This window comes from Somniosus microcephalus, chromosome 20 (assembly GCF_052327205.1).
Source record: "Somniosus microcephalus isolate GS21.2 chromosome 20, FLI_Smic_1.0, whole genome shotgun sequence".
NCBI lineage: Eukaryota > Metazoa > Chordata > Chondrichthyes > Squaliformes > Somniosidae > Somniosus > Somniosus microcephalus.
In genome coordinates this window covers 65,997,546-66,025,003 of record NC_141006.1, presented here as the reverse complement: position 1 = coordinate 66,025,003, position 27,458 = coordinate 65,997,546, and the positions used below count along the sequence as shown (strand labels likewise).

Sequence of the window (27,458 nt, the reverse complement as noted above, 5' to 3'; positions counted from 1 at the left end):
AGATCTCTGGCAGTCACAGTATCAACCCTATTAAACCAGGACCATTTCAATAAAATCTTTAACTTGAGTGGGATTTTTATACATTAAAGATGAATTCAGTTGAACTCCAGCATATGAGCAACAACTTATTCAACACTAACGGATTTTTTAAAACGGAGGAGACGATGGGGCATTAAATTATATTACATATATAATTTAAAAAAATTAAATTGCTGAAATGCATGGTCATTTTTTCCAAGGTAAATGTTGAACTTCTTAGGTAAAAAGTTAACCCTTTTGAAGACTCAGCGTATTTCTGCACCAAAATAGAAAATATAATCAGATTGCAGTTTTAGTATTTTATATGAATACTATGAATTAACATTTTTTGGGGGCATCTTGAATTCCACTTTACACCCATTTAATATTGGCAATCCACATACTTTCCATTTTGGCAGAAAGAAAATTTTACTTATGAATTATCTTAAAACAAATCCTTCAATATTCAAATGGTTCTTTAAATTTGATAGGTTACAGAGGTTACATTATCTTTTGTCTTTTACTACAATACTGTACAGTTACACCACACATATGCAGACTTGATCGGAGCACATTTTTACACGGTCCCAATTTGTCCCTGATTTAGTGCTGCTGTAGCAATTCTGATCATGTGCAGAGGAGGTTAGAAGCCACATTCTCCAACCTGACCCATTGCACACAGAATTGGGTGAAATCAAAATTACCTCCATGCTTGTCACTTTTCAATGGAATTGCCTTTGGAAAGCAACAACAATCAAAATTCAAGAGGATTTTGGGGAAAGGGAGAAGAATCAAGTTTTTAAATTATATTAGCCTCTCTTTTAAGCTGCCTATGATTCTCTTAATTTTTGTACTAAAAATAGACCTTATCTGGTAAACCATCACTCAAAATGCAGGATCTGCATTTCAAACATTTAACAGTGACTATTTCTGAGGAAGGGTGCAATTTCTTTCCCCACTAAAATTAATGCAAATGTGTTATCAGGTCGCTCAGCCAGGAGAGTTGCCCTTAACTCTGATTTCTGCTGCTGTGTTTGATCTGTTTTCTCTCAGAAGTTGTTTGAAGAGTAACTGTGATCATTCTGGCAAATGAAGTGTGCAACCAACTGGCCATTACAGATCATCACAAACAAGCCAACACCTACAGGAAAAGCGAAAAATAAACGGTCATTAAAGCACATAATCTTGTCACTGCTCCAAGATTTAAAAAGTACGATCTTTTTAATTCACGAATAGTTTGGTAATACTATATGTGCTGTATTACGAATTCAATATTCTTCATGCTCACACCTCATAAAACTAATAATCCTTTAAGTTCTACATTGCATTGAAATGGAAAAAAAAGAGAACTGCTGCAGGAAAAAGAAAATGTTGTAAGGAAAATTTACAGCCCTTTTATATTATAAAGAACAGCAAATACTTGTCAGTGATTACAAGGGGGTAATCCAGACAAGGGTTGCAGAAGATGAACATGTAGCTCCCCTGATGTCCAGTGGGTGAAGGTGCTGGGGTGTCGTACTAAGCCAGAAGGCCCTAGGTTTGTTTCCCAGTCTATGCTGAGTCTAGGCAACAGTTGGCGAATTACAATTGGTATCAGTACCCTATGGCAAATTAAGAGAAAAATCACCCAGGTTGCCTGTTCTTGATCACTGTCCAGGGGTTACTGCTGGGAAGTGGACCTGTGTGGATGTCGGATGAGGAGAAGACAGAAGCAAGCTCAGCTGTGATGCCCTCTGTGATTGAATAGCCTCCGAATACATACTGTCTAGACTCGCATGGGAAACTTGGCTGCTTGGGCAAGGTACCAGAGGATTGTTGCACCCATGGAATTGTACCCTAGCAAGAGACAACAGCAGAGGCAGAGGAGTGGGTAGAAGTATGAATTACTTTTGCTTTTCTCTTATGGTTTTTAACAGTGTTGCCTGATAGAAATTTCTGATTAGCCACAGCCACAGGTGACACCCATTTAGCCACATGCACTAATTTTAGTAGAAGACACCTTACACACAGTCAAACAATACTGTTAAATGTACTTCTCATGTATATGTACTTAGCAAACATCATCGAAACCAGCATTCAGTCACCAAGGAAGTAAAGCACTCATAACAATCCAAAAACACTCGCACACTTTTTTTATTCGTTCCTGGGATGTGTTCTTGGGATGTGGGCGTCACTGGCAACGCCAGCATTTATTGCCCATCCTTAATTGCCCCTGAGAATGTGGTGGTGAGCCACCTTCTTGAACCGCTGCAGTCCTTCTGGTGAAGGTACTCCCACAGTGCTGTTAGGGAGGGAGTTCCAGGATTTTGACCCAGCAACGATGAAGGAACGGCGATATATTCCAAGTCAGGATGGTGTGTGAGTTGGAGGGGAACTTGGAGGTGGTGGTGTTCCCATGCACCTGCTGACCTTGTCCTTCTAGGTGGAAGAGGTCATGGGTTTGGGAGGTGCTGCCGAAGAAGCCTTGGCAAGTTGCTGCAGTGCATCTTGTAGATGGTACACACTGCAGCCACGGTACGCCAGTGGTGGAGGGAGTGAATGTTTAAGATGGTGGATGGGGTGCCAATCAAGCGGGCTGCTTTGTTCTGGATGGTGTCGAGCTTCTTAAGTGTTGTTGGAGCTGTACTCATCCAGGCAAGTGGAGAGTATTCCATCACACTCCTGACTTGTGCCTTGTAGATTGTGGAAAGGCTTTGGGGAGTCAGGAGGTAAGACATTCGCTGCAGAATACCCAGCTTCTGACCTGCTCTTGTAACCACAGTATTTATGTGGCTGGTCCAGTTAAGTTTCTGGTCAATGGTGACCCCCAGGATGTTGCTGGTAGGGGATTCGGCGATGGTAATGTCGAGGGGCAGTGGTTAGACTCTCTCTTGTTGGAGATAGTCATTGCCTGGCACTTGTATGGTGCAAATGTTACTTGCCACTTACCAGGCCAAGCCTGAATGTCATTCAGGTCTTGCTGCATTTGGGCAAGGGCTGCTTCATTATCTGAGGAGTTGCGAATGGAACTGAACACTGTACAATCATCAGCGAACATCCCCACTTCTGACCTTATGATGGAAGGAAGGTCATTGATGAAGCAGCTGAAGATGGTTGGGCCCAGGACACTGCCCTGAGGAACTCCTGCAGCGATGTTCTGGCGCTGAGCTGATTGACCTCCAACAACTACAACTCTGCTTTTCTTCTTACCGTTTTACCAACAAACACACAAAAAGGTTAGAGTACACATGCACACGCTGTGAGTATTGAGGTCACATGCCCAACAATGGTGCCCATTACTCATTTCCTTTTTCTAATCAGAAATGGAATTAGCCACATCTGGATTCCCAATTAGCCACATGCGGCTAGTGGCTAACATATTGAACAACACTGGTCTATAATGGCAATGAGACTATTGCCTTGTTCATTGACAGGTATCCATTAATCTTAAAGTATGCTCAAGTATTGGATAAGGTGACCTTAACCCTGGATGGGGTACATGGGGTAAGAAAATTTTTGAAAATATAGTTTAAAAACAAAAGAGGTAACCTATTTTCTCATGGTTCTCAATACTGTACTACATTTTGCATTGGCCCAATCCAGTTCAGGGCTTAGCTTAGGATTCTTTGAACTGATCTATATAAATTAAAAGCCATGTTATTATTATTGGGTTATGCAAATAATAATTACAGTAGACTAGTTGATGGCACAAGGACTTGGGGACACAGATTTAAGGTTTTGGGCAAGAGATACGGGGGGATGTGAGGAAAAACTTTTTACGCAGCGAGTTGTGAGGACCTGGAACTCGCTGCCGACGGAAGTGGTGGAAGCGGAGACACTCAATGTTTTCAAGGGGAGACTGGATAGACACTTGAGGGAAATAGACTTGCATGGGACTGACTGGATTGCTCTACAGAGAGCCGGCACAGACTCTATGGGCTGAATGGCCTCCTTCTGTGCCGTTATGAATCTATGACTATGACTAAGTGTACCATTTATTGAGGGGAACAAGTTTTGTTCTACTGCAAGCTATGTATATTAAAATAAACTTATAGCTCAAGGTTTTTTTGCTTGTGTGCTCGGCAGCCTACAATTTTCTCCCATTAATATTTCTGTTATCACTATTGTCATTCAAAGATAGCTTTTTTTAAGTGCCCCTTGTAATGATGTTCATCATTGTTGCTAAAGCTCAGAAGGGCATATTATTGATAATCAGTGCGAGCGGATTCCTAGTTAAAGGGAGAGATAAGGCTGTTGTGCAGTAGATTAGAATTATTTTATAGAATTTACAGTTTCATGCCCATGCCAGTAAAGGAGGCAGATACTGGATCGTGGCTACTCAGAAAAGCTTCTAACAAAATCATCTTGAGCTCTGCAATCTTTTTTTAAACCCTTAAACAATATACCACTACCATTCGTGGATGACAATGATGGATAGTTGTCGTGATCCCTGACCTCTGCCTCTGCCAATCTGTAACAGGGTAGTAGCAGGGCTGATGAAACAGCCCGAGCTGGTTCTCTTTAAAAATAATTCACACTGGGCCTTCCCTAATGATTTAACTGAGATTTGGGGATATGTCATAGAAAGCGGTGCTTTGTCACTCCATCTTCGAGCAGCTTGATGAGCCAGCCCCTTTCCCCCTTCGCCTTTCGGATTGCCATTGCTTTTACATTTCAGTTATTACTTGGTGGAGACTGACAGAAAACAATCCAATGGTTTTGATATCCAGGCAAAACCAGAATCATTCACAAGCCACAGAATATAAGCAGAATGCCTGACTCTTTTAGGCTTAAATGCTCTGCTCCTTACGTGGCTCGGTGTCAAATTTTGTTTGATAACACTCCTGTGCAGCGCCTTGGGGATGTTTTCCTACGTTAAAGGTGCTATATAAATGCAAGTTGTTGTTGCTCCTTTCATATTCTGTACTTTTTAAAAAATTATTCGGGCTAACTAAAAAACATCAGATCAGTTTGGTAAATATTCACTTTATCTCTTTAGCACTGTAACGGAAATTCAATGCTTATTGGGCCAGAAGAGGCTGATTTAACTGTTCAGATGTTGGAAGTCTGGCTAAAGAATCCACCACACATTTATAACATTTTTAAGAAAGGTGCTCAAACTTACCCAAAGCCAGCCACCACTGCCACACTAAAGGAAACTCAGCCATCACTGTAAATGAAATCAAATCTGCAATTTATTGAAAAGATGGGATTTTCCGATGTGTATGACAAGTTCAAGAAGACATCAGATCGTGACATAATATTTAAAATCAGTGAAATTACCAATGCAGGCTTGTCTAGAATTACTAAGTTCCATTGAAGCTTAAGTACTAGTTCCAACAATGCTGAGCTTTTATTGTAAGCAGGGTGAGCAGTGAGTATAAATCAGTAGGAAGAAACAAAATCGGGAATCTCCATTAAGCCCCATGGTAATTCTGAATGAAGAGTCTGTGGTGGAACAGCAATGTGTAGCACCACAGAGTACTGTAGCGGACAATCAAACCTCAATTTTAAAATTCTCATCCTTGTTTTCAAATCAGCGGCTGCGGCGGTGCGGACCTGGAAGGAGCGGCGAGACGGCAGCGGCAATACCAACTCAGCACCGGCAGAATTTTCAAAGAGTGACGTCAGAAGTCAAAAGTGACGTCGGCACAAGGGGAGGGAGCTGATTGAGGCCAGTGTCGGGAGCGGAGAGAGCGGCGGTACAAGGCTTACCAATCTCACAGACCGGTGGCGGCATTCCGGAGCCACATCACGACTCAAAAAGTGACGCGGGCAAGAGGAAGCAGCTGATTGGGTGAGTACGGCCAGGTGAGTATTTATACTACCCTATAGTTTGACAGTTAAGATTACTAGTTTATAAAGTTTAGAAGGTCTTAATTTTTGTGGTTACAGTTTCTAAGGTCACTGTTGTGTATCGGGGAGGGCCCGTGAGTATATCATTTAATTGTAGTATAATTAGTGGTATTGATTTGATTTAAATTAATTTCAATTAATTAAAGGGTAAGTCATGGCAGGACAGCTCAGCCCCATGGCATGCTCCTCCTGCGCTATGTGGGAAATCAGGGACACTTCCTGTGTCCCTGATGACCATGTGTGCGGGAAGTGTATCCAGCTGCAGCTACTGACAGACCGCATTGTGGCGCTGGAGCTGCGAATGGATACATACTGGAGCATTCGCGATGCTGAGGACATCGTGGATAGCACGTTTAGGGAGTTGTTCACACCACAGGTAAAGGCTGCACAGGCAGGAAGGGAATGGGTTACCACCAGGCAGAATAGTAGGTGCAGGTAGGTAGTGCAGGGGTTCCCTGTGGCCATTCCCGTCTAAAACAGATATCCCAATTAGGATATTGTTGAGGGAGATGGCTTATCGGGGGAAGGCAGCAGCAGCCAACATCCTGGCACCATGGGTGGTTCTGCTGCACAGGATAGGAGGAAAAAGAGCGGGAGAGCTACAGTGATAGGGGATTCTATTGTAAGGGGAATAAATAGGCGTTTCTGCGGCCGCAAACGAGACTCCAGGATGGTATGTTGCCTCCCTGGTGCAAGGGTCAAGGATGTCTCGGAGCGGCTGCAGAGCATTCTGGAGGGGGAGGGTGAACAGCCAGTTGTCGTGGTGCATATAGGTACCAACGATATGGGTAAAAAAATGGGATGAGGTCCTAAAAGTTGAATATAGGGAGTTAGGAGCTAAATTAAAAACTAGGACCTCAAAGGTAGTAATCTCAGGATTGCTACCAGTGCCACGTGCTAGTTAGAGTAGAAATAGAAGGATATTTCAGATGAATAAGTGGCTAGAGGAATGGTGCAAGGGGGAGGGATTCAAATTCCTGGGACATTGGAACCTGGAGGAGGTGGGACCAGTACAAACTGGACGGTTTGCACCTGGGCAGGACTGGGACCGATGTCCATGGGGGAGTGTTTGCTAGTGCTGTTGGGGAGGGTTTAAACTAAAATGACAGGGGGTTGGGAACCTGTGCAGGGAGACAGAGAAAAGGGAAACAAGGATAAAAGCAAAAGATAGGAAGGAGAAAAGCAAAAGTGGCAGTCAGAGAAATCAAGGGTTTAATTCAAACATGGCCACAGTAAATAATAATTCTAAAAGGTCTAAGAATGTTAAAAAAACAAGCCTGAAGGCTTTGTGTCTTAATGCAAGAAGCATTCGTAATAAGGTGGATGAATTAGCTGCGCAAATAGATGTAAACAGATATGATATAATTGGGATTACGGAGACATGGCTCCAGGGTGACCAAGGCTGGGAATTCAACATCCAGGGGTATTCAATATTCAGGAAAGACAGCCAAAAAGGAAAAGGAGGTGAGGTAGCATTGCTGGTTAGAGAGGAGATTAACACAATAGTAAGGAAGGATATTAATTCTAATGATGTGGAATCTGTATGGGTAGAGCTGAGAAATACCAAGGGGAGAAAACGTTAGTGGGAGTTGTATAGAGACCCCCAAACAGTAATGCTGAGTTTGGGGATGGCATTAAACGGGAAATTAGAGATGCGTGCAATAAGGGCACAGCAGTTATCATGGGTGACTTTAATCTACATATAGATTGGGCTAACCAAATTAGTAACAATACTGTGGAGGAGGAATTCCTGGAGTGTATACGGGATGGTTTCCTGGACCAATATGTCGAGGAACCAACTAGAGATCAGGCCATCTTAGACTGGGTATTATGTAACGAGAAAAGATTAATTAGCAATATGATCGAATTCTTCATTAAGATGGAGAGTGAAGTATTTGACTCAGAGACTAGGGTCCTGAATTTAAATAAAGGAAACTACGATGGTATGAGGCGCGAGTTGGCTAGGATGGATTGGGGAATGTTACTTAAAGGGTTGACGGTGGATAGGCAATGGCAAACATTTAAAGATCGCATGGATGAACGACAGAATTTGTTCATCCCTGTTTGGCATAAAAATAAAACAAAGAAGGTGACTCAACCGTGGCTAACAAGGGAAATTAGGGATAGCATAAGATCCAAGGAGAGAACATATAAATTAGCCAGAAAAAGCAGCAAACCTGAGGATTGGGAACAGTTTAGGATTCAGCAAAGGAGGACAAAGGGATTAATCAAGAGGGGAAAAATAGAGTACGAGAGTAAGCTTGCAGGGAACATAAAAACTGACTGTAAAAGCTTCTATAGATATGTGAAGAGAAAAAGATTGGTGAAGTCAAGCGTAGGTCCCTTGCAGTCAGAATCAGGGGAATTTATAATGAGGAACAAAGAAATGGCAGACCAATTAAACCAATTAAATTACTTTGGTTCTGTCTTCACAAAGGAGGACACAAATAACCTCCCAGAGATGTCGGGGATCATAGGGTCTAATGAGAGGGAGGAACTGAATGAAATCAGTATTTGTAGGGAAATGGTGTTAGGGAAATTGACGGGATTGAAGGCCAATAAATCCCCAGGGCCTGATAATCTACATCCTAGGATATTTAAGGAAGTGGTCCTAGAAATAGTAGATGCATTGCTGGTCATCTTCCAAAATTCTATAGACTCTGGCACAGTTCCCATGGATTGGAGGGTAGCTAATATAACCCCACTATTCAAAAAATGTGGTAGAGAGAAAACAGGGAATTATAGACCGGTAAGCCTGACATCGGTAGTGGGGAAAATGCTAGAGTCCATTATAAAAGATGTATAATAGCAGAGCACTTGGAAAACAGTGACAGGATCGGACAAAGTCAACATGGATTTACAAAAGGTAAATCGTGCTTGACTAATCTACTGGAATTTTTTGAGGATGTAACTGGTAGAATAGATAAGGGAGAACCAGTGGATGTAGTGTATTTGGACTTTAAGAAGGCCTTCGATAAGGAGCTGCATAAGAGATTAGCGTGTAAAGTTAAAGCACATGGGATTGGGGGTAAGGTACTGACTTGGATAGAGAACTGGTTGGCAGACAGGAAGCAAAGAGTTGGAATAAGCGGGTCTTTTTCCGAGTGGCAGGCAGTGACTAGTGGTGTATCGCAGGGATCGGTGCTAGGACCCCAGCTGTTCTCAATATATATTAATGATCAGCCATGATCTCATTAAATGGCGGAGCAGGCTCAAGGGGACGAATGGCCTACTCCTGCTCCTATCTTCTATGTTTCTATGTTTCTATCCCTCCATGGCCTTGCCCCTCCTTATTTCAATAACCTCCTACAACCCTCTGATCTCTCCTCTCCTCCAGTTCTGGCCTCTTGCCCATCCCCGATTTTCATCATTCCACCATTGGTGACCTTGCCTTCAGCTGCCTAGGCGCTACGCTCTGGAATTACCTCCCTAAACCTCTCAGCCTCTGTACTTCACACTCCTCCTTTAGAACTGTCTTTAAAACCTACCTCTTTGACCAAGGTTTTGGGCACCTGTCCTAATATCTCGTAATGTGGCTCGGTGTCAAATTTTGTCTGATTACGCTCCTGTGAAGCACTTTGGGATGTTTTACTACGTTAAAAGTGCTATATAAATGCAAGTTGTTGCTGCATCTCTTCAAGTGACTGATCTCAGCCGTTCTACCGGTCTTTTACTTATTTTTAAATTCCTGGGATGTGGGCATCGCTAGCGAGGCCAGCATTTGTTGCGCATCCCTAGCTCTGAGAAAATTTGAGACAACTGAGTGTCTTCAGAGGGCAGTAAAGAGTCAACTCGAGTCACTTAGGCCAGACCCCATATCGGGTAAGGACAGCAGATTTCCTCTCCTAAAAGACATCAGGGAACCAGTTAGGCTTTTACAACAATTAAACAGTCTCAAGTACGTATTCACTGAAATTTTTTAAGTGTCTACAGATTCTCAAAGTGCCACAGTGGGATTTGAACTCGCGTTCACTGGATCATTAGACCAGGCATTACTAGTCCAGTAACTTAACCATTACACTAACCGTACACATTTCTATGTCTACCCGGTCTTGTATGCCTCCTGGCAGCCATGCTTGATGGGTATGCGTGGAGACCTGCAAGTTGGTTGGTCACCCTTAAGGTGGCCCAGGGATACTGACCGAGGATGTGGAGAAAAATTAAAGAGTAACATACACTCAGAAAAAAAATAAGGGGATTTAAAGCTAAAATAAATGACTGACGCACTCCAATTAGCTGCAGGTTTTATCACAAAGTCTGGCCTATTTAGCACTCACCTGCTGAGCTCAGTATGACGTGGACGAGTGTAACTGTGATTGAGTAGTCCCACACCCACTTCTTAACTATTGCTGCAAACAGCAGGCCACTGGTAAAATATGTAAGTTCCATGGACAGCAGGTTCACTAGGAGAATCAGAACAGACAAATTGACCTCAAAACAGTAGCTCTGTTAAAATATAGCAAAATAAATAAAACAGACTCTTCCGTAACTCCATATTCCTAATAGGAAAACTCAATGCATTACATATTTATACATTTGAACTTACTTTTTTTTTAATACTTTGGTTTTTTTTGTCCTCATCGAGATAATAAAGGCTCAGCTCATCTGCTGCTGAAAACCTCATCCATGTCTTTGTTACCTCTAGACTTAACTATTCCAACACTCTGCTGGCCGGCCACCCATCTTCCACACTCCGTAAACTTGAGCTCATCCAAAACTCTGCTGCCCGTATCCTAACTCGCACCAAGTTCCATTCACCCAACACCCCTGTGCTCGCTGACCTACATTGGCAACGCCTCAATTTTAAAATTCTCATCCATGTTTTCAAATTCTTCCATGGCCTCACCCCTCCCTATCTCTGTAACCTCCACCCACCCTGCAATCCTCTGAGATCTCTGCGCTCCTCCAGTTCTGGCCTCTTGCGCATCACCGATTTTAATCACTCCACCATTGGCGGACATGCCTTCAGCTGCCTAGGCCCGAAGCTTTGGAATTACTTCCCTAAACCTCTCCGCCTCTCCATCTCTCTTTCCACTTCTTTCCTCCTCTTCCCACATTACAATGGTAACTACACTTCAAAAGTACTTCATTGGCTGTAAAGCACTTTGAGACGTCCGGCGGTCGTGAAAGGCGCTATATAAATGCAAGTCGTCTTCTTCTTCTTTAAGACACTCCTTAAGACCTACCTCTTTGACTAAACTTTTGGTCACCTATCCTAATATCTCCTTATGTGGCTCGGTGTCAAATTTTGTTTGATAATGCTCCTGTGAGGCGACTTGGGACATTTTGCTACGTTAAAGACGCTACTGTATATAAATACAAGTTGTTGCTGTTATGTCAATTTAATGCTGTGGAATTGAACATCTTCCCACTACAAATACACAGTGTCCGAATTGGGTGCCTGCAGATCAGGTATAGCAGTTAAATGTTGGGGAAAGATGCTCTTACTCTCTTCTTACAGTCCAACTTGTGCCGTTCTCTGTCAGATGCCTGGCTGTGCCAGATCCGGCAAGTCCTGTGGCACCTTCAAAAGACCCATTAAAGAGTGGGTCTCCGCCGCCACTATTTATTTCCTTTTTAAAAAAATTTATAGGACTGGATTTTCTCAATGGAGACGAGTTGGACGCGGGACTGCTGCTTGTCGGGTCTATGTCCCGCCTCCATCATCTTCTGGCCAACCAGCGGGACTTTCCCCTGATTGACCTTGTTAAGCCCGCCCTGTGGAGTCAGCAGGCCAATTAGGGGGAAGTCACTGACAGAGCACATCAACGTCTGACATGCTATCTGTCAAGACTTCTTGAAAGAAGAAATGTCAGCGTTTGACAGCTCTGTGACGCTGTCAAACACTGACAATCTGTCTTCTAACTTGAGTCCTTCTCCACAGACTCAGTTAGAAATCTCTCCAGAACAGAAAGCAGAGGCTGCAGCTTTTGACAGCTCGTGGCCCATCTGCTTTCTGTGCCAGTGAGTTGAGGGACTCCCGAGACCTGAAGGAAGGAAGCCTGCATTAGTAAGTAAAACTTATTTAAACACTTTACACACACCAAACACACTTACCTCTGCACTCATGCACCCATCACTCACCTGAACACCGGACATCTCGAACCCTCCAAGCCCTTCAGCCCGACGGTCCGCCTCACTAACTTGGCGTGGTTTGGAGCTGTCGGGAATCCCACACTTCAGGGCTAAAAATAGGGATTAGGCCAAAAACTGCCCGTTAACTACCTGTTAACAGGCCGTTAATTGGCACTAATCCCCTTCCCGCCTCAGGGAGGCGGCTCCCAGCACAGGTCGGGTACCCGCCTCCTGGGAAACGGGCATGGAGGCGGGTTGGGGGCGGGAAGGGTTCGTGCCCCCCCCGATTCTGCAATTTTCCCCCCACTCCCGCCTCCAAACCTGCCTCCACGGGGCTTGGAAAATCCAGCCCTAGGTGTTTAACCATCTTTTTGCTAAGTGAACAGCTATACCCAAGAGTTGTTAATCCCAGTGTAAAACCATGTCGTTGCGAGATATTTAAATAGAAAATTACAAATAAAAACAGAAAAACCCCAAAAATACTGGAAATAGACAACAACATCAGCATCTGTAAATGGAAAAGATCGGTTCGTGTTTTGAGCGTTTTCCAGCTGCCAGTTGGAGCATCGTGTCCAGTTCTGACGAAGGGTCCACATCTGGTGTTAACCTGTCTTTTCTCAACAGATGCTGATGATCGGATCCACTGTGTATTTTCAGCACTTTCTGATTTTATTTGATTAGTTCCAGTTACTTTTTATTAGAAATAAAGAAAGGTTTGTTGAATCAAGTTTAAAATGTTACAGTTTTGTGATGTTAAAAGTTTACTCTTAATAATTATGGCACCACCACTCCACCTGCAGACAGTTAAGCGCTAAGTGAAAGACCCAATTGCTAATCAGCATGAGGCCACAGACCTAAATTGACACTCAGAAAAGCAATTACAGTTAGAGTGCAAAGTTAATCCTGATGCAGCAGGGAGTATTTTTCTAAAGTTAAAATTGACATGTTATTGGGACGGGGCTGAATGGACAAAGGCAGCAGCATTAGCTCCTGGAAAGTACTTAGTTGCCCTCTTTGGACACCCAAAATAGAAACCTTTTCCATTCCTCAGTGCTTACTGTACTTATTAAAGTCAGCAGTGTATCTAAAGTACTATAATCTATGAAACCACTTAACCTTCAAAATAAGTCTTTTTCTTACCAAGGTACTTAGAGCTAGACTTTGATGCTTGTGTTTTAAAGTCGAATGGAATCAACCCGTCAAATGAATCAAGTCTGCAAAAACAAATGACGGAAACAGTTTCAGGAACTTACCAAACAGAAAAGTTACAGCCCTTCCCAAAGCCTGCTGCTACAAAGAACAAGTTCTGCTTAAAGTTACATACAAACGTACGAAAATGACGGACAAGTGAAGACTAGTTGGTCCATTGAGCCTGTCCCACAGTCTTATTGCACTGAGTAGATGAACCCCACCCCCACCACCTATCAATAGCCATGTAATCTCCTAAGTGCCGTTTCCACCTCTCTCCTGGAATTTAAAATCCATTTATGTGCTAGTACACCCATTAGCAGTGTTGCCAAAACTCATATTTTCAATAATAAATAAAAATAAAAACAGAAAATGCTGGAAATATTCAGCAGGTCAGGCAGCATCTGTGGAGCGAGAAACAGAGTTAATGTTTCAGGTCGATGACCCTTCGTCAGAACTGGAAAAAGCTGGAGATCGAACAGGTTTTTAAGCAAGTGCAGGGGCAGAGAAAGGGGGGAGGGGAGGAAAGAACAAAAGGGAAAGTCTGTGATAGGATGGAAGGCAGGAGAGATTAAGAGATGGTGCAAGGCAAAAGGAGATGGTAATGGGATAAGTTTTTTCAATAGCCGCTGTTATTTTAATGCACAAGATTCATCGGGTTGTAGGGTTGCCAACTCTGGTTGGACATCTCCCTGGAGGTGCAATCACATGATCGCCTGCCTCCAAATGCACCCCCTCTCACCGCTCCGCGCCATATTGGTCGGCCGAGACGTCTATTCTCACGGTGCCCGCCTTCGCCTGGCAGAAAGCAAATGGGCACTTCGTTACCCAATTGGGTGATTTGTGACTGTCAGTCAAACAGCCTTTTGTCCTCCTATCTCCAATATTTCTCTCGCTGATAAACAAAAGTGTAAAAAGAAAATTCTAAAAAGACACAATTTTTAATGCCTTATGATTTTTCTCCTGTGTTGCTCACAGCAGCGTCTTGGAGATTAATCTTTCATTCCTGGAACCTCCAGGGCGATCCTGGTGAGTTGGTAACCCTATCGGTTTAGAAGGTAGCAGGAGAACGTTTTTCTCCTTCTGTCCTTTCTATCCCTGTGAATCATGCACATTCAAATAATTGTGCAAAATTAATGAATCAGGAATGAAATCAAGAGAGTTGCTAACATTGCATTGGCTGCTTTATTCTGACAGTAAATCATATATCTGTACCCCTGACATTTGTATCTTGCTCTCCCCTCCTTCTCTGTCAGGTATATAAAGGAACTCCCGTGCTGACCGTTAAATTAATTTAATGTATGAATAGGTTGTGTGATTAATATTTTCTCCTAAACTTTTGTGTATATCTAAAGAGTGATTTTGTGACTTTGCATTTCCAAAGAGGAGCCATGCCCATCTAGAGCACATATCTGCAATTCCAGTACTCGGTTTTCTGAGCATTGTATGTCTCCCCGCACAAAACGCAAAGTTGAAACATTAGTCCCATAATGTAAGTGGGTTCATAGTGGGGTGAGAGTTCCCCTGTATCAGCAACATTGTTAAAACATGGCGGGAGAGTTTCCATTGATTGATTTATAATGGAAATCCATTTGTTCTGTTGCGCTCCAAAACATTCTTTTCGGACCCTTTTCCAATAGGATGAGTGACCGGAGGAAATTCCCTGCACGTCTTACCTGAATGCACCAAAGCAGATGCTTCCGATCATGTAGTAGAGGGTGTAGAATACCAGCAAACATTGCAGCAAATTTAAGAGGACAGTCTGAAAAAAATGCAAATACAGGAGGATTAGGTTTTATTTGAATTGTCTGACGTTCAGCTGTGTGACACATCGGGGCCAATGTTAACCTAACCCATCCGTCGGGGAACTGACGGGATTGAGTGCAACGATGGTGTTACACCCCGCCCGATTTTGCTCTCCATTGAAATCATCGCAAAGTAATATTGGGCAGAGTGTAGACCCGGCGATCCTGTGGGTTTATCCCCAATATCACTGCACATTACAGTCCCTAGGAAGTGCACCACAACCGTGGAGGAGATGAACTAGCTGCACCTGCGATTTCTCCCATCTGCTGGATTTCCAATTTCAGCAGTGCCATCAAGGGAGGTACCAAGAGAAGGTTAGGAGTTTCTGCCTGGAAAGAAATATCAGGAGGGTCTCCATGAATCGCGCTCTAACATTTCCATGTGGCATTGATGGATCTTGGGGAGCAAATCAGTCATCTGCACATTGGATGAGAAAGGGATCTGGGCAGTTTCAACTGCTTTGCGAGGACTGTTGGGGTATCTGCTGCTACCCTCACGAGCTATTCTCCGCCCCGCCTCCCTCCCACAGAGGTGCACAGTGAGGGCAGCTGCAGATTTTTGTTCGTGTGATAGAGAGGGAGAGAGACCCAGGAAAGGGAGGACATGTCTTAAAGCATAAAAAGTCTCAACTTCCAACAAAAAAGAAACTCATGTTTCCATGACAACAAAAGAAATCCAACAAGGTGATAAGTAACGAGCACTGGAGCCTGGAAATAATTGTTTTCTGTTGGATTCCAAATTTTAAATCTAGCAAAGAATCGGCAGGGGGTGGGGAACAGGTAGCACTCGCACCTTTGAGTTGGAAGGTGGTCGGTTCAAGCCTTTCTCCAAAACCTGAGCTCATAATCCTAGGCTGATATTTCACTGCAGCTTTTGAGACTCTGCTGCATTGAGTTATTGACCTTTGAATAAGATATTAAACTGAGGCTCCGTCCACCTGATGTTAAATATTCCACAATTATTTTTTAAAGATTAGCAGGGGATTCTATCCTGGGCACATCACCAGATAAACAGGCTAACTGATCATTCACTCTGCCGCTTTTTGTGAGATCTTCCTATGTGCAGTCACTGCTGCATTTGCTTAGATAACTATTATTTTTAGAAATTAATTTGTGTGGAGCGCTTTAAGACATAGGTCTAGCGAAGTGCAAGTCTTTGCTCTTTCTAAAGCGTTCCCCTTTAATGGAACAAATGTGCTGTGTCAGTTCACTAAAACCGCCACAGTGGGAGATACTGAATGTCAATGAGAGAACAGTATAGTCCATACAGTCTACACCTGCGATATATACATGCTTTTAAAAACTCTTCATTTTTAGGGGTGTCTGTTCTGTTAAAGTAACGGAATCAAATTTCATTTTATAGTTTTACATTCTGCCCATACCATTACAAGTACTAGCTCTTCATTTTCAATGCATTTGAGTAAATGCAGTGTATATAACACACCTGAACTTTCCTATTATAAACAGAACACAAGATTGCAAAAAGTTATCTTTGGTAGTACTCCTACATTACTCTTTAAATATATATACTTCTGACAAATATATAGAGATGTGGGGGAGAGGAAAGATAGGAAATACTTAATAAAAATGCATTATTCTGCAATCCTCTGTTTCCCAGGAATGTATTTTTATTTATTTAGCTAAAATTGGTTTATTGCAGTCTTAGCTCCTTTCCTTTTATTCTGTCATTAAGTTCTGTGATTTGCAATTGTCAGAGAACAGTGGATGTATATGTTTTATATGTTATGATACATTGATATGGGAGAACAATAAGTTATAATTTAATATATTTATTCTGCTAGTTTAATTGGTAGTTTCTCCACCTCAAAAAGAGATCAGATGCTCTGTTATATTGGGAAAGAAAGAGAGAGAGAGAGAAAGAATCAATCTACCTGTTTTTAATGATGTTGGTTGAGGGATAAATATTGGTCAGGACACAGAGGAGAACTCCCCTCTTCTTTGAATAGTGCCATGGGATCTTTTACGGGTTAATGTCCCATCCGAAAGACGGCACCTCCGACAGTGCAGCACTCCCTCAGCACTACACTGAAGTGCCACCCTAGATTTTGTGCTCAAGTCACTACAAGTTACTCAAGACTGGGCTACCAAGGTGAAAAATCAGCCAGGAGGGTACAGCAAAGTGTAGGAATGCAGTAGTAATTGATAGTCAGGGTTACTGCTCACATGTATCCCATATGGTATGTTGCCTCCCTGGTGCCAGGGTAAGGGACATCACGGAGAGGGTGCAGAACATTCTGCGGGGAGAAGGGGGACAGCCAGAAGTCGTGGTCAATGTCAGAACCAACCACACAGGGCAAAGAGGATTGAGGTCCTGCAGTCAGAGTTTAAGGATCTAGGGAGGAAGTTAAAAAGCAAGATCTCAAAGGTAGTAATCTCTGAATTACTCCCAGTGCCACGTGCTAGTGAGAGTAGAAATAGGAGGATATGGGATATGGCAGGTTAATGTGTGGCTGGAGACATGGTGCAGGAGGGAGGGCTTCAGATTCCTGGGAAATTGGGACCAGTTCTGTGCCTGTTCAAAATGAACGGGTTGTACCTGGGACCAATATCCTCGCGGGCAGTTTAACTCATGTTGTGCGGGAGTGTTTAAACTAATTCGACAGGGGGTTGGGCACCAAGATGTAACATTAAAAAGTAGAAACAAGGTGCACAAAGGACTGGGAGAGATAGTTAAAGTTAGAAATAATACAGAATTAAGTGGAATCATAGAAAATACAAATAGGTCTAAGTTAGTTTTGGAGTGCATGTGTGTAAATGCACAAAGTGTGGTTAATAAGGTTGGTGAGCTGCAGGCGCAAATAGCCACATGGGAATATGATGATGTGGCAATAACTGAGACTGAATGGGGAGGATTGGATGCTTAATATTCCTGGGTACAAGGTATTCAGGAAAGATAGGGAAGGTAAAAGAGGAGGGCTAACAGTTTTGATTAAGGAAAATATTACAGTGCGAGAGAGAATGTCCTTGAGGGGTCAAAGACAGATTCAGGCACTGCCTGATAGGGTGGTGGATACAGATTCAATAGTAGCCTTCAAAGGGGAATTGGATAAATACTTGAAGGAGAAAAATTGCAGGGATATGGGGAAAGAGCGGGGGAGTGGGATTAATTAGATTGCTCTTCGAAAGCTGGCACAGACTTGATGGGCCGAATGGCCTCCTTCTGTGCTGTATAATTCTATGATTCTATGACTCCTGCTCAAGATCACTGTCCAGTGACCCCTGCTGGAAAGTGCCCAATATGGATATCAGGTTCAACTCTGATGCCAACCACAATCGAATTCTCTGCTGATATTCACTGTGTGGGCTGACTCATGAAGAACAGGCGCTTGGGTGAGTTAGAAGCCAGCTCCTGCTGTCTATGGAGCTATACCCCAGCATGAGCTACAGCCTTCAGGAAAGCAGGGACGAAAACTGGATAAATAAAAACATGGTATGTCACATATGTGAATATACCAGCTAACGATTACTTGTGCACAATACTTCAGCAACCAACCAGTGTACTGAAAGGACCAGCCAAAATTATTTCCACAGAGTAAAAATTCAAACTTCAACATTTTAAAACCATCATTTTATTTTGGTCTTGTCTCTTTTTTAAAAAAATGGACATTTTCTATTGCACCAAAACTGTATTCTATTTCACTCGCACATGAAATATTTGTCTTTCAGAATCATAAAGTAAGCCAGCTGCAATATCTTCTCTGCAGTGGAATTAAAAATGATAATTCATTCTAATAACCTTACATATCTTTGACTGTTTTCAAAGTTTATTTTAATCTTATTAACAAGCTCCACAGAAGACGTGAATTACACAGATGATGGTGCATTACTGAATTAATTGATTTGCTTTGAAAATTTTATGGGTTCTTCACTCGTCCCTAATAAAGGTTATCTCCAATAAAATGTCCCATATCTATCCCACCTATGTGGGGTTTACAAGGGAGTTTATGCTCAATGCTATTGATTTCGGCAGTCACTTTTGCACCTACTTTCCTCTTTATTTTTATGCTTATGGAGGAAGTCACAGCACGCAGGGAGGTCCTCTTCCCCTCCCATGGGCGGAAAAGACATCCCCAGGAGATCAACACAGCCTGGTTGCACATTGTAGAGGAGGGCACAAGCAGGGACGTGGTCAGGAGGACCTGGGTGCAGTGCCGCAAACATTTCAACAATCTCAGTAGATCACGAAATGTTAGTACAAAGCCACACTCAACTTCATCCTGCTGTGCCTCTCATCACATCCCATCACTTTGCCTTCCCTACCCTACTCCTGCACATCCTTACACACACCAACTTACCTTGCACCTCCACCCATCCCCCTCTATCTATATTATCACATCCCCATCTCACTAGCCACCCCTCACTCACCCTCATCCTAGTCCAATCATACCAACCAACAACACACAAGGGTAGGCACTTGGGTGTTTTATCCAATGTTCATGTAAGGTTTCTGTTAATGTGGTGTCAAACACTGAAACCTTTATTTTCAACACTTTGCGTTCTTGGACAGATCTGTGTGGACCTTGGGAAGTGGATTAGTGAGTTGCAGTGAATGGTGAGACATAACGGTAACCCCCCCCCCCCCGCCGCAATGGTGATGAGTGTGAAAGGAATGGCTTGGGCATTGTAGGGATGCTTTATGGTGTTGGTGTGGGGTGGTGCCAACCTGGTGCATCATGTGGCAGCCAGGATGTACAGCACCAAGTGAAGTAAATCTGGCCATGGTGAGGCCATCCCTGGCCTCCCAGGCAGCAATGTGATCGGGTGCTGATGCTCTCTGTCCTGTGCAGCATCAAATGATTGCGGAGAAGGTTGGTGTTGTTATTGGTGCTGCTGGTGTTGGGGCTGATCATGGTGGGATTCTGAGGACCAAGGTGGGAGAGTGTAAATGGTACCCATGCTGAGGGAGTAGATAGCCGTTGAAGTTGAGATGACAGAAGCAATCTGTCAATGGTGAGAGAGGTTGCTGCAATGAGGTGACACTGGCTGGAGAGTTTGCTCCAAAGCTCAATGTGTGTTCTAAAAGGAGAAAGCAACAGCCTCTGCACTTGGAAAGTGAACAGGTGTGAAGTCGGAGCTTTTATACTACATTTCAAGCTGTCACCCATTAGATGTTTCAATGGCCACTCAACTTCCACCTCAGATTAACAGACGGGGTCCAGGAGCAACGTGGAAGCCATGGGTGAGCTGTTAAAGTCAAAAGGTAAGCTTAATTTCACTCTTATGGGCTTAAGCCAATAATTGTTTAAATTAGGTCCCCCACTGCTGCTGGTCGGGTCTACTCAGTGCTGGCAGATCCGACATTGGGAAAGGCAAGTGTGCGTGATTTGACAGCAGGTTCCGGGGCCACTGTCAATCAAATCAAATTTCACTGCCGACCTGCCACTGATCCCATCCGCTGAGCACCAGCAAAATTCCGGCCATGGTAATCTACCGTGTTGGACAGCCACTGTGGCAAGGTGCCTCTTTGTGGAGAAGGGGGAAATCACAGGGAAGGTCGTCCTAAGATCACTGTTATGACCTTTTGAGTAACCATCTCAGAGTGGTATTGGCAGAGATCTGGGAGCATGCAGCACTCAACATCTCCGTCAGTAGTGATCATGGTCTGAGTGGACCAGGAGAACTGAAATAAAATAGGATTCATTCTACATTTAAAAAAAAGTAACCTCGTTGGGTGTGTATTCAATTAAAATTAAAAATTAAGCTCCTTTTAACTGATTCAAAATGTTCAAAATTTGCTTCAAAGCCATAAAGACCACCACATTCATCTGACAATTACATCAAAAAAGACAGCAATAGCTCTAAGGATATAGACGCACCAGAGAAAGTGCAAAAAAGATTTACAAGGATGATACCAGAACTATGAGGCTATACCTATCAGGAAAGGATGAACAGGCTGGGTCTCTTTTCTCTTGAAAAGAGAAGGCTGAGGGGTGACCTAATAGAGGTCTTTAAAATTATGAAAGGTTTTGATAGAGTAGATACAGAAAGAGTGTTTCCACTTGTGGGGAAGAGCATAACTAAAGGCCATCAATATAAGATAGTCACCAAGAAATCAAATAGGGAATTCAGAAGGAACTTCTTTACCCAGAGAGTGGTGAGAATGTGGAACTCGCTACCACAGGGAGTGGTTGAGACAAATAGTATAGAGGCATTTAAGGGGAAGCTAGATAAGCATATGAGGGAGAAGGGAATAGAGAGTTATGCTGATATAATTAGAGGAAGGATGGGAGGAGGCTCGAGTGGAGCATTAACGCCGGCATGGACTGGTTGAGCCGAATGGCCTGTTTCTGTGCTGTATATTCTATGATGTTTCAGTGGGTAAATATGCATGTACTGTGATATTGAGCTATACTGACTAGATGCTCCCAGATTCCAACCCTGGTCTGTGATGAGTTAACAGATCTCACCTGGGGTCTCAACAGGAGTGCTATAATTGGCATCAATGTTCCTGGCTAATGAAGGGGAACCAGCCAGGGGTCTGTCACTCATGATCTCTGTCCAGTGACCTCCTGCTGCAAAATGTGCATATGTGTTAATTGGCCGAGGAGAGGATTGGGCCCATCTGTGATAAACTCTGTGGTGAAATAGCCTACTGACATACATGAAGAATGCCCGCATGTGTCAGGTACCAGAGAATTGTCAGTCCCTGTGGAACGTGACCCCAGCAATAGTTAGCACCTTCAGGACAGTAAGGGAGAATATTGGGGGGAGGGGGGGATGTTGTATTGCAGTGATGAAGGCAGGGCAAATATTCCTCCTTTTATTATTTGTACTCCAAAAATAAAAATATAAAAGCATATGGGGAAAGAGCAGAAAAATGAGCTCACAGATAGCTCCAATTAAAGAGCTAGCACTGGCAATGGGGCCGAATGGTCTCCTTATGTAATTTCTATGATTACCTTCTGTGATGTTAAAATGAAAACAAAGAATCACTGAATGCCAGGAAAAACGGTTTGGAATTCCTAGGTCAATTTTATGAGGAAACACTCTCAGAAAATGTTACACCACAATTCCATAGATAAATAGACATATTAGTAACCAATGTTGGAGTAGCTTTATCTCATTGAGGTGTTTCATTTTCTTTTGTAACCTAAAGTAACAAAACTGCCCTTTGCAGCTGTACAGTGTGTTATCTGAATTTGAGTGGTAGAGGCAGATAAATGTTTAAACTAGCTATAGTGAGGTGGTGCTGAATGTTAGAACATCAACACAAAGTGTTCTGGGCTCAGGGAATGTGGGTTTGACACCCACTTGTGAGTTCCCATCTCAGCTGTGCTCCTTTAGGTGGCGGGGGGAGGGTGGAGGGCATCACCCCTGCACAAAAGGAACAAAAATTAGGAATGGAGTCTCTATCATACCATTCCTTTGCACCTCCTGGCAAGGATAAAGCAAGAACTTGCATTTATTTCGCACCTTTCACTACCCCGGGATTCCACATCCAATTTTGAAGTCACTGTTGTAATATAGGAAGCACAGCAGCCAATTTGCACACAGCAAGGTCCCACAAACTGCAGCAAAATAAAGGACAAGATCATCTGTTTTAAGTGTTGGTTGAGGAACTCATTTTGGACATCAGGGTGAACTCCCCTGCTCTTCGAAATAGTGCCATGGCATCTTTTATGACCACCTGACTGGGTAAACGGGGCCTCGCTTAAACATCTAATCCAAAAACAGCACCTCCAATAGTGCAGCACTCCCTCGGTAATAGATTATGTGCTCAAGTTTCTGGAGCGAGGCTTGAACCTATAACCTTCCGACTCAGAGGCGAGAGTGCTACCCAGTGAGCCACGGCTGGCACAACTGACCACGAATGCATTCCAATAATCAGGGAGGAAGCTGGTTGTGGTGGTTCTAAATCTAAATGTACACTCTCGGGAGCCGCAAGCCTACATTTCATTGTACTGCACTTGTGCACTAACAATGACAATAAAGTTGATTATGATTATGATCATCACAACCCCAGGACATCACTGCAGGAGTACCTCAGGGCAGTGTCCTAGACCCCCGACCATCTTCAGCTGCTTCATCAATGCTTCAGCTGCTTCCTTCCAACATAAGGTCAGAAGTGGGGATGTTCACTGATGACTGCACAGTGTTCAGTGCCATTCACAACTCCTCAGATAATGAAGCAGTCCATGCCCACATGCAACAAGACCTGGATGACGTTCAGGCTCGGCTGATATGTGGCAAGTAACATTCGCGCCACAGAAGTGCCAGGCAATGACTATCTCCAACAAGCGAGAGTCTCACCACTGCCCCTTGACATTAAATGGCATTACCATCGCCGAATCCCCCACTAACAACATCCTGGGGGTCACCATAGACCAGAAACTTAACTGGACCAGCCACATAAATACTGTGGCAACAAGAGCAGGTCAGAGGCTAGGTATTCTGCGGTGAGCATCTCTCCTCCTGACTCCCCAAACGTCTTTCTACCATCTACAAGGCACAAATCAGGAGTGTGATGGAATACTCTCCACGTGCCTGGATGAGTGTAGGTCCAACAACACTCAAGAAGCTCGACTCCATCCAGGACAAAGCAGCCCGCTTGATTGGCACCCCATCCACCACCTTAAACATTCACTCCCCCCACCACCGGCGTACCGTGGCTGCAGTGTGTACCATCTACAAGATGCACTGCAGCAACTTGCCAAGGCTTCTTTGGCAGCACCTCCCAAACCCGCAACCTCTTCCACCTAGAAGGACAAGGGCAGCAGGCGCATGGGAACACCATCACCTCCAAGTTCCCCTCCAAGTCACACACCATCCTGACTTAGAAGTATATCGCTGATCCTTCATTGTTGCTGGGTCAAAATCCTGGAACTCCCTCCCTAACAGCACTGTGGGAGTACCCTCATAAGAACATAAGAAATAGGAGCAGGAGAGGCCATACGGCCCCTCGGGCCTGCTCCGCCATTCAATAGGATCATGGCTGATCTGAATCTAGACTCACGTCCACTTCCCTGCCCTCTCCCCGTAACCCCTAATTCCCTTATCTGCTAGGAAAATGTCTATCTCCATTTTAAATTTATTTAATGTTGCAGCTTCCACAGCTCTCTGGGGTAGCAAATTCCATAGATTTACTACCCTCTGAGTGAAGAAGTTTCTCCTCATCTCAGTTTTGAAAGGGCAGCCCTTATTCTAAGATTATGCCCCCTAGTTCTAGTCTCACCCATCAGTGAAAACATCCTCACCGCATCCACCCGATCAAGCCCCCTCACAATCTTATATGTTTCGATAAGATCGCCTCTCATTCTTCTGAACTCCAATGAGTAGAGTCCCAACCTACTCAACCTTTCCTCATACGTCAACCCCCTCATCTCTGGAATCAACCGAGTGAACCTTCTCTGAACCGCCTCGAGAGCAAGTATATCTTTTATTTAATATGGAAACCAAAACTGCACGCAGTATTCCAGGTGTGGCCTCACCTGCAGCAAGACTTCCCTGTTTTTATACTCCATCCCCCTTGCAATAAAAGCCAAGATTCCATTGGCCTTCCTGATCACCTGCTGCACCTGCATACTAACTTTTTGTGTTTCATGCACCAGGACCCCCAGATCCCTTTGTACTGTAGCACTTTGCAGTTTCTCTCCATTTAGATAATAACTTGCTCTTTGATTTTTTCTGCCAAAGTGCATAACCTCACACTTTCCAACATTATATTGCATCTGCCAAATCTCTGCCCACTCACTTAGCCTGTCTATGTCCTTTTGCAGGTTTTTTATGTCCTCACTCACTGCTTTCCCTCCCATCTTTGTATCGTCGGCAAACTTGGATATGTTGCACTCGGTCCCTTCCTCCAAATCGTTAATATAGATTGTAAAGAGTTGGGGTCCCAGCACTGACCCCTGCGGAACACCACTAGTTACTAATTGCCAGCCCGAGAATGAACCATTTATCCCAACTCTTTGTTTTCTGTTAGATAGCCAATCTTCCACCCATGCCAGTATATTACCCCAATCCCGTGATTTTTTATCTTGATCAGTAATCTTTTGTGTGGAACCTTGTCAAATGCTTTTTGGAAGTCTAAATACACTACATCCACTGGTTCCCCTTTATCCACCCTGTATGTTACATCCTCAAAGAATTCAAGCAAATTTGTCAAACATGACTTCCCCTTTGTAAAACCATGCTGACTCTGTCCTATTAAATTATGTTTATCCAAATGCTCTGTTACTGTTTCCTTAATAATGGACTCCAACATTTTGCCAACCACAGATGTTAGGCTAACTGGTCTATAGTTTCCAGCTTTTTGTCTACTTCCCTTCTTAAATAAGGGTGTTACATTAGCAGTTTTCCAATCTGCCGGGACCTTTCCTGAGTCCAGGGAGTTCTGGAAAATGATCACCAATGCATCCACAATCCCTACCATCACTTCTCTCAAGACCCTAGGATGTAGGCCATCAGGTCCGGGGGATTTATCCGCCTTAAGTCCCATTATTTTACTGAGTACCATCTCCTTAGTGATTTTAATCGTGTTTAGCTCCTCCCCCCCCCATTGCCCCCTGTTTGTCCAGTGTTGGGATATTTTTAGTGTCCTCTACTGTAAAGACTGATACAAAATATTTGTTTAGCATCTTTGCCATCTCCATGTTCCCCACCACTAGTTTCCCGGTCCCATCCTCTAAGGGACCAATGTTCACTTTAGCCACCCTTTTTCTTTTTATATAGCTGTAGAAACTCTTGCTATCTGTTTTTATATTTTTTGCTAGTTTACTTTCATAATCTATCTTCCCTTTCTTAATTAATCTTTTAGTTATTGTTTGCTGGCTTTTAAATGCTTCCCAATCTTCTATCCTCCCACTAGATTTGGCTAATTTATATGCCCTTGTTTTCAGTCAAATACTATCCTTTATTACTTTACTAAGCCACGGATGGCTGTCTTTTCTTTTACTCCCCTTTTTCCTCAGTGGAATATATTTATCTTGAAAGATGTGAAATATCTCCTTGAATGTAGACCACTGCTCTTGTACCATCTTACTCTTTAATCTGTTTTCCCAGTCCACTTTAGTCAATTCTACTCTCATACCTTCATAGTCTCCTTTATTTAAGCTTGGTACGCTGGTTTGAGATCCAACTCTCTCACCCTCAAACTGAATTTGGAATTCAACCATATTATGGTCACTCATTCCAAGGGGATCCTTTACTAGGACATTTTTTATTAATCCTGTCTCATTACACACGACCAGATCTAAGATTGCCTGCCCCCTGGTTGGTTCAGTTACATACTGCTCAAGGAACCCATCCCTAATACACTCTATGAACTCTTCCTCAATGCTGCCATGCCCAATTTGATTAGTCCAGTCAATATGAAAGTTAAAATCCCCCATGATTATAGCTGTTCCCTTATTACAAGCCCCAACTATTTCCTGATTTATACTCTGACCAACAGAGTTGCAGCTGTTAGGAGGCCGATAGACTACGCCCACTAGTGACTTTTTCCCCTTATTATTCCTTATCTCCACCCAAACTGTTTCACTATCCTGATCCTTTGACCCAATATCATTTCTGACTATTGCAGTGATTCCATCCTTGATTAACATAGCAACCCCACCTCCCTTTCCTTCCTGTCTGTCCTTCCTAATTGTCAAATACCCTTGTATGTTTAGTTCCCAGTCATGATTATCTTGCAGCCATGTTTCCGTAATGGCCACCAGATCATACCTATGTGTAGTTATTTGCACCGTCAACTCGTCAATTTTGTTACGAATGCTGCGTGCATTCAGATAAAGAACTTTCAAATATGTTTTCTGACAATTTATTCCTGCTTTTACCAAAAAAATGACATATATATTGACATTAATAACACAACAGAATTGAGACATTGCAATTTCCCATTCTTACTCAGAATGATACAAACCCACAGCTATCTCCGAGACATTTAAAAAATAGATTTTGCAAACTTCTACTTTTGTGTTTCTAAATAACTACGCGTGTGTGCTGCGTAACTGACGAGAAATGTGAATTCCTCTCAGCATTCTCATAACTGACCGAGTGGCAAACACTGGTCTGAAACTCCTGCCATGCGAACGTATAATGCAATCTGTTGCAACCGATTTTGGAAACCATGTTGTTCCCCCCCCCCCCCCCCCTATATACACTTGCTAAATAATCTTGTTTGTATTTTCATTTGATGGCAGGGCTGTTTAAAGGTATGTCTGACCCGTTACTGAGTCTCTTGCACACACTGGGGAGAAGCAGCGATATTAATTTGTTCAGCTCTCCTGCTGTTCAAACCAGGGGAAATGTGAAACATTTACTTCCGCTACCAAGACAGCATCACAGGCTGTGCTCCACCATTCATCCTGATCTCTTGAAAATGAAAAGCAAATAATCCGACCGTCTCCCAGTGCCGTACCTTAGTCCCAGCGATTCTGCCCTTAAAGGCCATGTAAATGTCACATAGATTTAGGAGAGTCTGAATCGTGTCATTCCTTCCCACATTTGTTCTTTCCCATTTTGCTTCCAGATGCGTGTGTCTCTCTCCGATGTGCTCGACAGCGCCGACCACTGATC

At 43.4% G+C, this 27,458-nt stretch overlaps 1 protein-coding gene across 4 annotated transcripts; it reads right to left on the bottom strand.

Moving 5' to 3' along the window:
• Positions 1-323: 323 nt before the first annotated feature.
• Positions 324-27,458, bottom strand: LOC147103366 (putative transmembrane protein 244). 4 transcript variants are annotated; one of them, XM_085962891.1, is made up of 7 exons: positions 27,301-27,458; positions 14,793-14,878; positions 13,069-13,142; positions 10,131-10,256; positions 5,123-5,185; positions 3,069-3,202; positions 1,076-1,159 (listed from the first exon to the last, which is right to left on the bottom strand). In XM_085962891.1, the coding sequence occupies exons 1-6, from the start codon at positions 27,331-27,333 to the stop codon at positions 3,087-3,089; spliced, it is 498 nt and encodes a 165-aa protein (XP_085819017.1). In that variant the 5' UTR covers positions 27,334-27,458; the 3' UTR covers positions 1,076-1,159; positions 3,069-3,086. The 4 variants fall into 4 exon arrangements, with proteins under 4 accessions (XP_085819019.1, XP_085819020.1, XP_085819017.1 ...); XM_085962892.1 differs by having other exon boundaries at positions 5,123-5,167; positions 27,301-27,457; XM_085962893.1 differs by lacking the exon at positions 3,069-3,202 and having other exon boundaries at positions 324-1,159; positions 27,301-27,456.

Excerpts from the sequence above, each read along its gene's own strand:
- LOC147103366 (XM_085962891.1), bottom strand. The coding sequence starts at position 27,333 with ATGGCCTTTAAGGGCAGAATCGCTGGGACTAAG. Across the intron at positions 5,186-10,130 it reads CGTCATACTGAGCTCAGCAG|ATTTGATTTCATTTACAGTG; the intron begins GTGAGTGCTAAA and ends AATAAATTGCAG. Across the intron at positions 3,203-5,122 it reads GCAGTGGTGGCTGGCTTTGG|AAGAAAAGCAGAGTTGTAGT; the intron begins GTAAGTTTGAGC and ends TAAAACGGTAAG.